The 15,915-nt window shown below is 41.6% G+C and overlaps 1 protein-coding gene across 1 annotated transcript in view; it reads right to left on the bottom strand.

Moving 5' to 3' along the window:
- The window catches only part of ZNF704 (zinc finger protein 704), a 74,340-nt gene that overhangs the window by 42,739 nt on the left and 15,686 nt on the right, over positions 1–15,915 (bottom strand). The window contains exon 2 of the mRNA XM_075272120.1: positions 8,636–8,883. Coding sequence (XP_075128221.1) covers positions 8,636–8,883 — 248 coding nt within the window. The remainder of the gene's footprint in view (positions 1–8,635; positions 8,884–15,915) is intronic.

Genomic DNA, 15,915 nt, shown 5'->3' with positions numbered 1-15,915 from the left:
GCCCCAAAGCATGATGGAACCTCCACCAAATTTTACAGTGGGTAGCAAGTGTTTTCCTTGGAATGCTGTTTCTTTTTGGACGCCATGCATAACGCCTTTTTGTATGACCAAACAACTCAATCTTTGTTTCCAAAATGAAGTTGGCTTCTCCAAATGTGCTTTTGCATACCTCAGGCAACTCTATTTGTGGCGTACGTGCAGAAACGGCTTCTTTCTCATCACTCTCCCTGACAGCTTCTCCTTGTGCAAAGTGCGCTGTATTGTTACCGATGCACAGTGACACCATCTGCAGCAAGATGATGCTGCAGCTCTTTGGAGGTGGTCTGTGGATTGTCCTTGACTGTTCTCACCATTCTTCTTCTCTGCCTTTCTGATATTTTTCTTGGCCTGCCACTTCTGGGCTTAACAAGAACTGTCCCTCTGGTCTTCCATTTCCTTACTATGTTCCTCACAGTGGAAACTGACAGGTTAAATCTCTGAGACAACGTTTTGTATCCTTCCCCTGAACAACTATGTTGAACAATCTTTGTTTTCAGATCATTTGAGAGCGGGCTGTCCATGTTCGGCGACCATCTAACTTAACTGAACTTTAATTGTTTTGTAGAAAGAAATGGTCCAAAATACCTTCATCCAGGATCCAGGAACTGATTAAAAGCTACAGGAAGCAACTAGAGGCTGTTATCTTTGCAAAAGGAGGATCTACTAAATATTAATGTCACTTTTCTGTTGAGGTGCCCATATTTTTGCACCGGTCAAATTTTGGTTTAATGCATATTGCGCATTTTCTGTTAGTACAATAAACCTCATTTCAATCCTGAAATATTACTGTGTCCATCAGTTATTAGATATATCAAACTGAAATGGCTGCTGCAAACACCAAAATATTTAGAACTAAAAATGATTAAGATTAATAGGGGTGCCCAAACTTTTTCATAGGACTGTAAGTACTTATAGGAATCCATCATTTGATGATTCAGTGCTAGCGCCCGCACGATGTGTTTGCATCTTTGAGTTTGTTACCTTTTGCATTGCAGTCACATATTAGCACCTGCAGATTTATTTCAGAAGGTGGTTATTGACTTTGGATTTTGCATGGTATGCTTGCAGGCGTTGACAGCTTTCATCATCGCAGTGCGCACCTCCCATCTGTCCAAATCTCTTTTTTTTTAATGAAAAAATAAGGCTTGTATATTTTGGTCAGTATTTTGCATCACTATTTGTAAGTTAAAGGTACCTGAGTTTTCTTGAAAAGTTGAAATATGTGCAGCGTCTTACTGGGCAGCCTGTTCTATGGCTGTATAAACCTTCATACATGATATCAGTATGCTGTTAATAATCAGATTATGGCTGTAACACATTTTACATTTCAGTCTGAGGCTGTGGATAGTAATGAACAGTCTGTCCCCCCCCCCCATCCAAGGCTGATAATGTTCTGCCATTCTACAGGAGTAACTATACAACTGCAAACAAATAGCTGAGAAAAGTCCCAGTGACCATAATATAGGAGATCCAGGAACACTGGACTGTATATACAGGGCAAGCAAGCAGATATAACACAAGAAAAAAACAGGCTATGGGCACAGTCAGAAAAGCTGCTTGCAAGACTTTTCTCTCCACATGTTTTGTGCAGAGACCGATAAGAAACCACACAGACCCCATTATAATCTATGGGGTCCGTGTGGTTTCCCTTAGGTAACCGCTTTTTAATGCATATAGGTTTCCATTCGAGGAGGGGGTCCCCAAATAGACTTCCTGAAGGAAAACCCGAATGCGGATGTAAATAGGGCCTGAGATTTGCAGGATCTTCAGACTTTTTTACACAGCAACAGTTTGCAGAAATGCGTGTGCAGAATGAGATAAGCAAGACGGAATGGAATGTATCTAGGGACAGACTTCCTTAAGATGCAACACTGTACACCAAAAAATGTTGGTGTCTGAAACTAAACAAATAATAAGTAGTGTAAAGTTAGGCTAGACAACTAAAGATATGGCAGATTTATCAAACAGAATTAGACACTTTGAAAAATCTGCTTTAAATTTAAATACGGTCTAGTCTGCTTTCACTGTGTACAACTGGGCAAAAGACAGTATTAGTAAATGTGTCCCAATGTGTGCTAGGAAAAGTATAATAGATATAGGAGTATCTAGGGGCTTCTTTAACCAGGACAAAGTCTAAGTGTGTCATCACTTCCATAAAATGTAACTCAAACTGTAACTTTTTTTTTTTTATTGTGTCTGGGGTGTTTTGGGGACCATTTTTGTAATATACTTTATTCTCCCATCTAAATTCCTTTTTTATTATAAAATAGATTGGAATATTCTCCCTAGCAACCATCTAAAAGAGCTGTTTCTAAGGAAAGTCTGTACACATTTGTGTTGTGAATATTCACAGCTACAGCATTTACCAAAGTGGAAGTGGTCACTTTAAATGGCTGTATCTCTGGTATACCTCCCAACTTTCAAAGGACATGAAGAGGGACAGCACGTGTGGCGCTGCAAATTTATCTCCACCCACTTCTATGTTGACTCTGCCCACTCTGTTCCAGTTTTCTATGTGCCCCCACACAGTATAATGCTCCTACAGTCACCCATTATATGCCCCCACATTATAATGTTCATTTCTAATTACCCCACAGTAAACTGGGGCAAACTAGAGGGAGACATTAAACTGGGGCATCTGGAGTATGATATTAAACTGAGGGCTACTGGAGGGGGACATTAAACTGAGGGCTACTGGAGGGGGACATTAAACTCAGGGCTACTGGAGGGGGACATTAAACTGAAGGCTACTGGAGGGGGGCATTAAACTCGGGAAAACTAGAGTGGGACATTAAACTGGGGGTATCTAGAGGAGGACATTAAAATGGGGCATCTGGAGGGTGACATGAAACAGTGGTGACACCATAAATAATGTACTGAGCAACACACTTCCTGTCACTTGCTAGGATAGTCCGAAGTAGTAGACAGTCTGGGAATTGTAAACAGGAGACAACAGCAGCAGCGAAATCATCCAACACCCCCTCAGGGCGAAGCAAATGGGAATAACGACCGGTGGATGTAAAGGACACTGCGCTACTCCGTACATCCACTGGTCATTATTCCCATAAAACAGTGTGGGTAACTGGATTGTGACATTAAACTGGGGGGCAAAAAGAGACAGACATGTCCCCCTCTAACTACCACCATGGTTTAATGTCCCCCTTCAGCTACCTCCACGGTTTAATGTCCCCTTCCAAATTGCCTCAAGTTTAAGGTCATGTTCTATCTGCCCCCTCTTCATTTGTCCCCAGTTTAATGCCCCCTCCATCTGCCCCAGTTTAATGTTCCCCTTCATCTGCCCCCAGTTTAATGCCCCTTCCATCTTCCCCAAGTTTAATGTCCCCCTTCATCTGTTCCCAGTTTAATGTCCCCCTCTACCTGCCTCCAGTTTAATTTCCCTCTTCATCTACCATTAATTTAATCTCCCCGCTACATCTGCCCCCAGGTTATTGCCCCCCCCCCCTCATCTGACTCCAGTTTAATGTCCCCTTTCATCTGCCCCCATTTCAATGTCCTCTTTCATCTGCTCCCTTTTGATCTGACGTCATTACATCGCATCTATAGCTCCAAGGGCCGATGCATACAGGAGCACAGTGATGAAAAAGAGGCTGTGTGCTCCTGCTTCATCACCCTATTCAACTCATCTGCATCCTCTCCGGATGCAGATGAGTTGAATCCGGGACATACCTCCCGCCGACTGGGACTGTGGGACAGGACCTACAATCTGGGTATGTTTTATACCACCTAGAAAAAGGTGATACCAGAAACATTTTGCTACAGCTAATTGAAGTGACTATCCCTCTTTTGGTAAATGCTTCAGCTCTACATTGAGTATGGGAGTACAGGCAGAGTCTCCCTGGCAACTTTTAGTTATAGGAGGATTTCAGCTTACTTTTTATTAAAAGGAAGTTAGATAGGTTAATAAAGTATATTACAAAAATGTTCAAACACACACACCCTGACACAATACAAAAAAAAAAAAAGGGAAAAAAAAGGGAATTACACTTTTAAAAGTACACATACCACGCATATACATAGCACTGCTATATTATACCCATATATAGTAGTGCTATACAACACACATACAGTATACAATACTGCTATATGATACACACATACATACTTTACACACAATAAACACATACATATACATTAAAAACACACATTACACACACACTACTTACACATAAGCACAATACTTACACACTACACAAAGATGGCGTTACACACACATTACAGATACCTACCTCTCCTGCAGATCATTGTCACATCACAACGGTCAGAGGGAGTTGTGACTCACAGAGAACAGAACCTGCCTATGCCTTAGCTGCTTTCTGCACTCACTTCCTGGCTGTCCACCCCAACAGAGCTGCTACATGGATCAAATCACAACAGCTAGAAAGAACCTCCAGCTGTTGTAACTTACTGCAGTACAAACCGAAGAAGGAGGGGGAAAGGACAACTTCCAGAAACCCACATCCTGCACCTCCATCCAAGTATCCTGACTGCCCATCTTGCTAGGCTTTTGTACATAGGGGATCCTGAAAAAAGAACTCCCAATGACGTCCATGTATACTGATAGGAAAACCGCTTTAACATATTTTAACAATCCAGTTCAGTTCAAAGAAATGTGAGGTCGAATTTGCAAGCAATATGGCACTGCTCATCGTGCAACCTCCATAACTATCTGTAGGCTCTCGCTGGATGTCGCTGGAGAGCAGTTCCCTCTCTCTTTTATCACATACAAGATTATATTTTCTCTGATTAAGTTTTATTTGAAAGTATTGCAGATGAAAGAAATAGTTGGAATAAGTACTTCAGACACATTTATATCACACTCAGCCTTTAATTCTTTCTATAAATTATGAATTCAATAGATTCACAGACAGAAGATTATATTTTAAAGGTTGGAATATGGAAACCCTATTAAAGCTACCCCCAGATAATTCGCCCATGAACAGAGCCCCGGTATATCGGTAAATCACATATACACTTTATAATTAAAGTAAATTACCATTTAAATGACACTTTTGACAAAATGGTTTAGAATTTCTTTTTTATGGTCCTTTCCGTGGCCTCATTTAGCTAAGCTGTTAATCTCAATTGCCAAAGATGCCAGCAAAGGTATTACAAGCGCGAACACTTTCACTTTCTGACAATGATAGGACTCTGTATCTCTGTGAACGGAAACGATGTATAACTTGTTCTGGAGATATTCAGAAAACGGTAATTAAAAAAATACAGCACTCATACAGGGACCCTTAAAGGGGCTCCCGCAAATATACAATAATTGAATATAGTAATATTGAATATTAGTATATGGTTAGTGCTTAAACCTGCCAACATATCATTGTGAAAGTAAGAACATCAACTGTGTTAGAATCATACCCCCTTGTCTGCTCCTTCCTGAGACCACCCACCTGAAAGAGAGCCTCGTGACTAACTGCACTGATTGCTCAGGAATGGAAAGGGCTAGAGAAAAAAATCCAGTTGCATGAGAACCTGTGAAGCATCACCTACTTGGAGCTGGTGAATGTAGTGAAAGGTCCTCTTTAGGCCAGGGCACCATATAGTATATGTGTTGCGATCTGGTGGCGGTGTAAACGCTGTGGCAAAAATTATGGGGTCTTACAGTCCCTGCAAAGTGTATGGCTCTAGCAAATCGCATTCACACATTGCGGAAAAACACGCACAGCGGACACGCTGCAATTTTCTACCCCATCTCAGTTTTGGAAATCGCCGCATGCCAATTATACTTACGGAAGCACCAGCAGTTTCTCTATAGGTATAATGGAAGCAGAAAGTCTGCTATAAATCAGCACGCTATAGCCTCAGGTTGTCCCATTCACTACAATGTTGATATGAGTATTCTATGTGCATAGTGGCAACGATACAATCATTATCCTCACTGAGTGTTTTATATCAGTATAAAAGAAGACATTCAAAGTTATGTTTTAGTTGTTCACTTCAACTATCTAAGTGATATTTGGAATAGGAAAATCATTCCATTCTTGAATCTTTTTGTTTGCTAAGAAAGAGGTTGCCCAGGAATTACACCTTTTTTTTTTTTACAACTTATTCCAGAAGGACAGGGAAGGTGAAAAACAAAAACATACTCAAAGGGGTTTTCCCATCTCCCTGATTCAGCAGTCTGCCTGTTGTCTCTTCTTCTCACTTCCTGTATTTCTTCCTGCTTTCCTCTTGCTGAATGGGCCTGAGAAGTATCACAATACTTATGCAGATTAGATAATATGCACATGCTTGTAGAGAATGGACTCATTGTTATCTGTGTGTTTACTTTTAGAGATAAAAGACTCTTTATCAGCAAACTGCAATTAGGTGAGCTGATTGTCCTGCCGACAACAGCAGTGAGTGAGTGACATCACTTTTCCTATCTCACAGGTCCTTGGTTATAGCAACGCTGTGTAAACAATGGGTTCAATAAGTTCACATAGCAAGCAAACAAAGCAGCATTTCTAAAGCAATATATTTAGGAAAAGTCTTTAATTTATTTAAGCTACCAGTATAGATAGGATCCTTGAGATGAGACAACCTCTTCAACTGTGTCCGGCATTTTGGTCTCCCAGACCGCTGTACGGTCCAGCGGTGCTCCAGGGCTTGCTCTAGCAGAAGTCCTCGTGGCATGTGACCACTGAAGCCAATTAGCAGCCTCAGCTGCCTACAAAAATGACCCACGACATCACTCTCTTCATCTGCAACTCCACCTGATGGGCCTTAGTGCTCACATGTGGCAAGGACTTGCACTGGAAATACCCGAGGTGCCACTGGACCAGACAGCGAGTATGCTTTTTTTTTGGCCTCCTGGAAAAAAACTCACAGCATCATAACTCCCTATGATACAGCTAGTCCCATTCACATGGCAATGATCAGTCTGGGAAATACAGGGCAGCTGTTTAGATGTACATTATAATGTTCAGCAACAGATGGATAATACAGCCTGCAGCTTCTGCAGAGTCTCTTTTTACAATAGGGATGGAATATTTCATGTGAGTCACTCAGTGATTTCTGCAGGAGACTTAGAGCCCCTTCACACGGCGTATACGCTCACTGCTTTGGAGCGTGTAAACGTTCCGTAGCAGCGGCGTCAAAAGCACTTCCCATTGTTTTCTATGGGAGTCGGCAGACGCGCGCTCCCCATAGAAATGAATGGAAAAAGCAGCCCATTCATTTCTATGGCGAGCGCGCGTATGCCGGCTCCCATAGAAATCAATGCGATCTGCTTTTAGACGCCGCTGCTACGGAACGTTTACACGCTCCAAAGCAGTGAGCGTATACGCCGTGTGAAGGGGCCCTTAGATGGGTGTTTTGACGAAAAAAAAAAATCTGATGAAGTGCAGGATCTCCAAAACGGAGATAGGCCATTCTTCCTTTTGGAGGAGTTTCTGATTTGGCTGTTATGAAACAGTTTACTTTCTTATGGAGAAGAAACAATTGACATGCTGTAGGTTCTATGTATTTACCATGATCAAAAATATTTCCCCTTTTTTTTTAGCCCCCGGTGATTCTTGTTTCTTCTCCCTAACTTGGGAAGTGGGTGTGTGATCTCTTGCGCCCACACGACACTGGGCATCATACTTACGTTTTTATTTGTGAGATATGAGATAACATTCATGTGTCCCTTTAATGTCCCGCAGGAAGAGATATGCAGTGCCTGTATAGCGCCCCTTACCTCTTTATATTTGTCAAGTCCTAAGCCTCCGTTTTTTTGCACTGACTGTGGAGTGTAAAGTTTTTGTTTTACTATGTACGAGGGGTGTACTTTCTATTTTTTTATGTAATCCCCCTTGACTTTACCACACTTATTCCATTTCATCCCCAATAAATGGATGCCCTAAGAATAGAAGGAGACTTCTTGCTGCTGCAGGACCCTGTTACAGCCTCTTTCAGTGCATTATCATCAGGAAATCATTTCCGAAACAGAAATTTCATCAAGTTACGAAAGAAAGTAATGACTGGGAGCTACGGTAGGCGCGGACTGTAGGGTGGATGGTTAAGTTCCATAAAGCCGACTTCCTGATTGCAGCTTGTGATTTGTGAGATTTGTGAGTTGGTACATTGTGGCGTTTTTACTCAGGCATCACCATCATGAATGATGATGCCACCATGCCAGTTGCAAAGCCTAATGCATAAGCTATAACATGGACTTTGACCCAATGATGTACCAAAATCATGCCTTCCACTTTATGGCACATCTCCTCTGAAGATGCTTCGATGTGGTCATCTTCAATTGATTCCCTACCCCCCATTTAAACTGCTTGACCCAAACTTTTACTTGGTAGTAGGAAGGTGCATCATCACCATATACAGTATCATCCTTTCTTAGATTTATTTAGGCTTCTTTTCTTCCTTTGTAAGGAATTTATTCACATAACAACGCTCCAAATCCCTTGACTTCTTTGCACGGTACTGCATTGCCATCCTGTTACTTCCAGTGCTTCGATCAGACTGAACTGTTACTGTCTCAGCCTGCACAGACCAGCTCAGCTTTCTAACACTGACACAACATACGGAGGTAAATAACTTATTCAACACCCCTCATAAAATATACTAATATAGATATCGATTTTATTCATACCTGGCTTGTGGGACATCAATGTTAGACGAGACAACCTTCCTTTTCTGCTCCAATAAGGAGATAGATCTTGTGCATTCCTGTTTCAGTTCCTGTTCGGAATCTGCCAGTCTACTTCCATTCCTCAAGACCATGGATGATGTGTTCTTCCACTCTGCAGCATGGTCACTGAAGTCATATATCCGATGATTAGTCTGTCGGATATCACCATGATGCTCTTTAGATTGCCAGTACGCCTTTCCACGTGTTCCCTGTATAAATGACAGTAACACAGTAAGATCACCGATATATAGAAGACAACAAAGACAAGACAAGTTTTTCCAGTCTTGCATATGATTCTGGATTAAAATGTAATGCACTTTATTTAAGAATGTTACAGTTTTTAAACTGAAAAATCTCTGAAGTTCCTGCAACTAGGTGTCTCCCTTGCTAATTTGAAGTTCACTCCCTGTTACTAGGGAAATTCCATCTTTAGAAACCATCAGGCTGAAGAGGAGCTAGTGAGTGGAAGGGAGAGAAACAGGTCTCTCTTTATAGCCTCTACACAGGATCGGACTGGCCCACCGGGGAACCGGTGAATCCCCTGGTGGGACTCGACCCCGACTGTTAATTCTTCATTTAGCCACTGCAGATACATTGGACAGGGGCCCGAACAGGATCCTGAGCAATGCATTTGCCTCAACACACAGGGGCCCCCATTAGCTGATGTAGAAGGTGTACATGGTGTCCTCCAGATATATACAGGAGGACACCATGTGCAGCTTCTGCATCAGGTAATGGCCGCTTATAATTCCTCACTTATCTGCTGTAACGATCACTGCTTTCTTCCCTGTCTGTGCTGCCTGAACTTCTCCCCTTCTCCCTCATAAACTATTGCCTCATCTCTCACATCGGAGCATGTGGGGAAGACAGGGACAGTCTGCTCCGATGCTTCGCTTCTGACAAAGGTGAGTATATTCTTTTGGTAAAATATGTATGTTTAATATGTATATATGTGTGTACATTTGTTTAAAGTATGTGTCTTGTATACTGTGTAAGTATTGTGTGTTTGTATACAGGTATGTGTGAGTATATATAGTATGCTATATTATTGTGTATGGGTGAGTGTATGTATATATGTGAGTATATATATAGTATTCATATACATTCATATAAGTATATATATGACATATATGGTATATGAATGTATATAAATATATATGTGTGAGTATATATGCTATAATAATGTACATGTGAAAGTATATATAGTATACAGTGTTGGCCAAAAGCATTGGCAACCCTGCAATTCTGTCAGATAATACTCATATTCTTCCAGAAAATGATTGCAATCACAAATTCTTTGGTATTATTATCTTCATTTAATTTGTCTTCAGTGGAAAACCACAAAAAGAATGATCAAAAAGCCAAATTGGATATGATTCCACACCAAACATAAAAAAGGGGGTGGACATAAGTACTGGCACTGCTTGAAAAATCATGTGATGCTTCTCAAATTTGTGTAATTAACAGCACCTGTTACTTACCTGAGGCACCTAACAGGTGGTGGCAATAACTAAATCACACTTGCAGAAAGTTGAAATGGATTAAAGTTGACTCAACCTCTGTCCTGTGTCCTTGTGTGTACCACATTGAGCATGGAGAAAAGAAAGAAGACCAAAGAACTGTCTGAGAACTTGAGAAGCAAAATTGTGAGGAAGCATGAGCAATCTCAAGGCTACAAGTCCATCTCCAAAGACCTGAATGTTCCTGTTTCTACCGTGCGCAGTGTCATCAAGAAGTTTAAAGCCCATGGCACTGTGGCTAACCTCCCTAGATGTGAACGCAAAAGAAAAATTGACGAGAGATTTCAACGCAAGATTGTGCGGATGGTGGATAAAGATCCTCGACTAACATACAAACAAGTTCAAGCTGCCCTGCAGTCCGAGGGTACAACAGTGTCAACCCGTACTATCCGTCAGCGTCTGAATGAAAAGGGATTGTATGGTAGGATACCCAGGAAGACCCCACTTCTTACCCAGAGACATAAAAAAGCCAGGCTGGAGTTTGCCAAAACTTACCGGAGAAAGCCAAAAACATTTTGGAAGAATGTTCTCTGGTCAGATGAGACAAAAGTAGGAAAAGGCATCAACATAGAGTTTACAGGGAAAAAAAGAGGCCTTCAAAGAAAAGAACACGGTCCCTACAGTCAGACATGGCGGAGGTTCCCTGATGTTTTGGGGTTGCTTTGCTGCCTCTGGCACTGGACTGCTTGACCGTGTGCATGGCATTATGAAGTCTGAAAACTACCAACACATTTTGCAGCATAATGTAGGGCCCAGTGTGAGAAAGCTGGGTCTCCCTCAGAGGTCATGGGTCTTCCAGCAGGACAATGACCCAAAACACACTTCAAAAAGTACTAGAAAATGGTTTGAGAGAAAGCACTGGAGACTTGTAAAGTGACCAGCAATGAGTCCAGACCTGAATCCCATAGAACACCTGTGGAGAGGTCTCTTGATGGCAGTTTGGAGAAGGCACCCTTCACATCTCAGGGGGGACCTGGAGCAGTTTGCCAAAGAAGAATGGTCTAAAATTCCAGCAGAGCCTTGTAAGAAACTCATTGATGGTTACCGGAAGCGGTTGTTCACAGTTATTTTGCCTAAAGGTTGTGCTACCAAGTATTAGGCTGAGGGTGCCAATACTTTTGCCCTGCCCATTTTTGGAGTTTTGTGTAAAATGATCAATGATTTGATTTTTTTTTCATTCTCTTTTGTGTTTTTTCATTGCGAACAAAATAAATGAAGATATTAATACCAAAGAGATTGTGCTTGCAATCATTTTCTGGAAGAAAACGAGTATTATCTGACAGAATTGCAGGGGTGCCAATACTTTTGGCCAACACTGTAGTCTATGGGGTCCGTGTGCTTTCACTGCACACCGTTTGCTAATGTGTTCGGTAGTCTGTTTAGCGGGGTCCCCATGTAGGTTCCCTGAATGGATTACTGAACGCAGATGTGAACCAGGCCTGAGTGTGTATGTATATAGTGTGTGCAGTCCCATCCACATAGTATTGAAAAAATAGAAAAAACTTGGCACTCACCCTGTGCGTTAAAAAATCCCAACTTTATTGTAGATGTCCAAATAAAAACATATACGGGAGGAGGCACGCTCGGAGAGAAAGAGCGACAGAGCTTGATAAAGTGCTGAACAGCACGAAACAGCTGTCGCTGTTTCTCACTGAGCATGCCTCCTCCCGTATATGTTTTTACTTGGACATCTACTATAAAGTTGGGATTTTTTAACGCACAGGGTGAGTGCCAAGTTTTTTTTTCTATTTTTTCAATACTATTTGGACTTTTTTTTCCCTTTGAGCACCACCCCTATACTACGTTTTTCATCGCCCCTACTCCAGGCTATTGCTCATCTAAATAGTGCCACCTTGCTCCGTATATGCTAGTCCCATCCACACATTGCAGTAAAATACACACAGTGGACACACTGCAATTTCTAAAACTGTTGTGGTTTTGGAAATCGCAGCATTTCACTTATACCTACAGACACACCGGCGGTTTCCCTATAGATATAAAGGAAGCGGAAAGTCCTCAGAGGAAACCTCTCTGGAGTTTCTGCAATAAGCGGTGTGGGAAAAACTGATGTGTTGCCGCCGGGGTTTTTTCCTGCAGCATTTTTTTTTTACTGTGGGATGCTACATGGGGCCTTAGCCTTAGTGTCCATTCACACGGAGGAAATGGCGATGAATTTGGTGTGGAATTTCAGCGCTGAAAAAAGCCTTCCATTAACTTCAATGGATTCTTTTTTCTGCTAACATTGAAATCAATGGGAGGCTTTTTTTTCAGTGCTGAAATTCCACACCAAATTCACCGCCATTTTCCACCATGTGAATGCACCCTTACAGTGTAGTACACAGTATATTGTTAGGCCTTATGGTGTAGTACACAGTATATTGAGATGATCAGGATGAGGCCCAACAGCGAGACTCAGCTAAAAATCCTGTGGGAAAAAAAAGCGGTGAATCATAAAGTATTTTTTCTACAGTGTTTTTCATTGCGCTTTTCATGCATTTTCCCTGTGCTTCCTCCCGAATTCGTAGCTGAAAGTAACAGGCCATGTTTTTTTTGAAGCGCACACATTTTAGAGTTTATGACTGTTCTGGCCGTTCTTTTTTTCTTGCAACGTGTGGATGAGGTAAATTTCATTCACTTTGTTGATTCTGTAAAACACATTTTTTTTTTCTGTAGTAGCCAAAAACGTTGTGTTTCTGCAATGTGGGGTTTCAGGTATTTATGGCTTATACTGAGCATAGGCCATAAAAAAGTTTAACCCTGGACAACCCCTTTAATATGTCCCACACAGTTTAACATCCCCTTCCGCACAGGATGTTACCCCATCGCTGCTCCCACACAATATAATGGCCCCATCACTGTTCCCCATACATTATGGGGGACCAGTGAAGAGACCACTGTATGATGGGGAGCAGTGGCCATACAAGATTTGGCTCAGAAAACCCCTTAAAAGAGGTTGTCTATAAACTGGAGTTATCACTGTAGCAGCCACCAGAGAGGTGTATAAAAAAATTTTTTTTAAAAGTATACTGACCTGTCCCAGCACCCCGTTGCCCCATGCCTGTATCTGTTCAGTCTCATGGCGGCAACTCATCTCTGGAAATCCTGTACCTAATTGGTCTCAGTGATCACAGGACTCCCAGCAAGGAGGCGCCAGCACAAGACTGAACGGACACTGGCGGCAGACAACGGAGACAGGTGAGTATGCTATTTTATTTGTTGTTTATTTTACACCTCCCCCCTGGCTCATGAGTTGCTCCAATTCATGGACAACCACTTTAAAGGATTTATCTTTATTAATCTTTCTAATCTCTTTCTAATATTGATGGCCTGTCCTTAGGATAGACCATCAATATTACATCTGTGATGATACAACAGCCAGGACCTCTGCAGATCAGCTTTTTCCAGGACAGAGCAGCTATAGGTAATGGTAACATTTCTAGGAGCCGCACTGTTCTCTTGCCATACAAGGTGTAGCAGTAGGTTTAGGTAGTGTAGTGGTGCCAATGGTATAGTACATGAGCAGCAAGGCTCCTGACATGTTATTACCTTTAGCCGTCGTGTCTCGGTACCGCTGATCTGCAGGGTCCTGGCGGTGGGCCCCTAGAGACAATTCCACTGGTGGGCCCTAGACACCCCAGTCTGACCCTGCCTCTACAGTACATGTCTACACACAGCTGATTGTGTTATTGCTGATGGAATGTTATATAGACAGCAAGCAGCTTTCCAGATTATGCTCAGATATCTCTGTGTGTAAGAGATCTTATTAGCTGCACCATAACCTGGATTTGGACTTCAGTGTCACTGGATTTCCTATATTATGTCACTTGGGCTGTTTGTTATGTTTCGTATATATTACTAGCAGATAGATACCAATAGTAGTAATAATTGATTGGGGACTGACTGCTCTGTATTGTACAAGACCCATGGCAAAAATGCAAAATATGCTGCAGCCATAAGAAGGCTATTAACAACAGAAAAACTGATAGGACACCATGTATGAAGAGTTATACACCCAGAGAACAAATTGCCCTGAACATCTTTCAACTTATGATAAAAAAATTCAAGTAAATTAAGGTTTAAATTTGTATTTGAGCATTGAAGTAAGCATTGCTCACTGTATAGTTTACTATATGTAGATAAACTTTCATTGTTCATTTCACATCACATATTTTTCAGCAAATCAATTTTGATCCAACAAATTCAATAATAATTAAGATTTTAGAGTAGAATGGAAAAGACGAGTCAGCAAATCTTCTACCGCATGCCTTGCTATGACATGAGCTCCAATTTTTGTTTCAGGATAATATAATTTTTAATAGACGTCTATCACCACTAAAATCACTCCTAAACCACTTATAGGCTGTGGTAGGGGCTGTTAGTGACCTATTGAACATACATTTTTTTCGTATAATTTGCAATCCTGATGCCAAGAAATTCAGCTGTTAGTCCGTATACAAACGAGCTGTTTGGTGCCATGCCTGCCAGAGCACCCATTTTTACCTGTGGTTACCACCCAGCTTCTTCCCTTAAAATAAAGATTGACAAGTCCAATGTACATGATCACAACCAAAAACAGGTGACCTGGTAGGTGCAGTCACAACCTAAGAGCACCAAACAACTTCTGCTTGGGGATTACGACTTGATTTTCTGAAAGTAATACTGTACTGTGACACAAAAAGGTATTTTCGTATGCCAGGAACAGTCCATACAGCTGTATTAAGATTGCTAATCATTATAAGATTTGTGGGAGTCTGACCCCTGGCACCCCCACCGTACAGCCATTTGAAGCCATTTTGTGGCCCATACACAATGTTATGTTCTCTTAGTGACCCCCACATAGTATAATGCTCTCTTAGTGCCCACATAGTACAATTTCCACTTTGTGCCCCCACATAGTATAATGTCCTCCACACAATGTTCTATTCTTGTAGTGAACCCCATATAGTATAATACTCCAACACAATATAATGCTCCTAATCCTTTCGGGCTTTCACTCAGTATAAGTCCTTTTTGTGGCCCCCACATAGTTTAATGGCCCCTTTGTGGCCCATACATAGTATGATGATCCCTTATTTGCCCCACATAGTATAATGCCCCCTTAGTGCTGCACAAACTCTAATAGTATAATATCCCAACACAATATAATGCTCCCTTACTGGCCTCCATTCAGTATAAGATGCCTTAATGGCCACCATACAGTTTAATGAAACTTTTGCGGTCCCACACAGTATAATGTCCCTTTGTAGCCCACACACAATATAATACTCCCTTAGTACACACATAGAATAATGTTCCCTCTGTGCCCTCCACACAGTATCATGCCCCCCACACAACATATATTCTCCCCTAATGGTCCCCAAATAGTATAATACCCCAACAAAATATAATTACCCCTTTTTGCCCCTAAACTCAAGATAACCGTATTGTTTTGCCTGCATCACATCAGTAGAAAGTAACTGCAGTCGCACTGCAATAAATCCATCAAGTTTGACTTTCTTGCAACGATTGTGTCACAGTTGCTTTTATTAGATGTGATGCAGACAGGGCGATACTGCAATCTTTGAATCTGTTACTACGAAAGTCGCCATGTGGCTGTAGGGCTGTCCAGCAGACACCATCTGCACCCACATACCAACAGGCATTGAAAGAGAAACTGACTATTGTAATATTTAAAGTTGCTTTAAACCTAAGTTTAGCTTTCTCATATTAAATGTCCTATTT

This window comes from Leptodactylus fuscus, chromosome 4 (genome assembly GCF_031893055.1).
Source record: "Leptodactylus fuscus isolate aLepFus1 chromosome 4, aLepFus1.hap2, whole genome shotgun sequence".
NCBI classification, from domain to species: domain Eukaryota; kingdom Metazoa; phylum Chordata; class Amphibia; order Anura; family Leptodactylidae; genus Leptodactylus; species Leptodactylus fuscus.
Note: the sequence above shows the minus strand (reverse complement) of the source record. Positions and strands in the feature narration are given on the sequence as shown.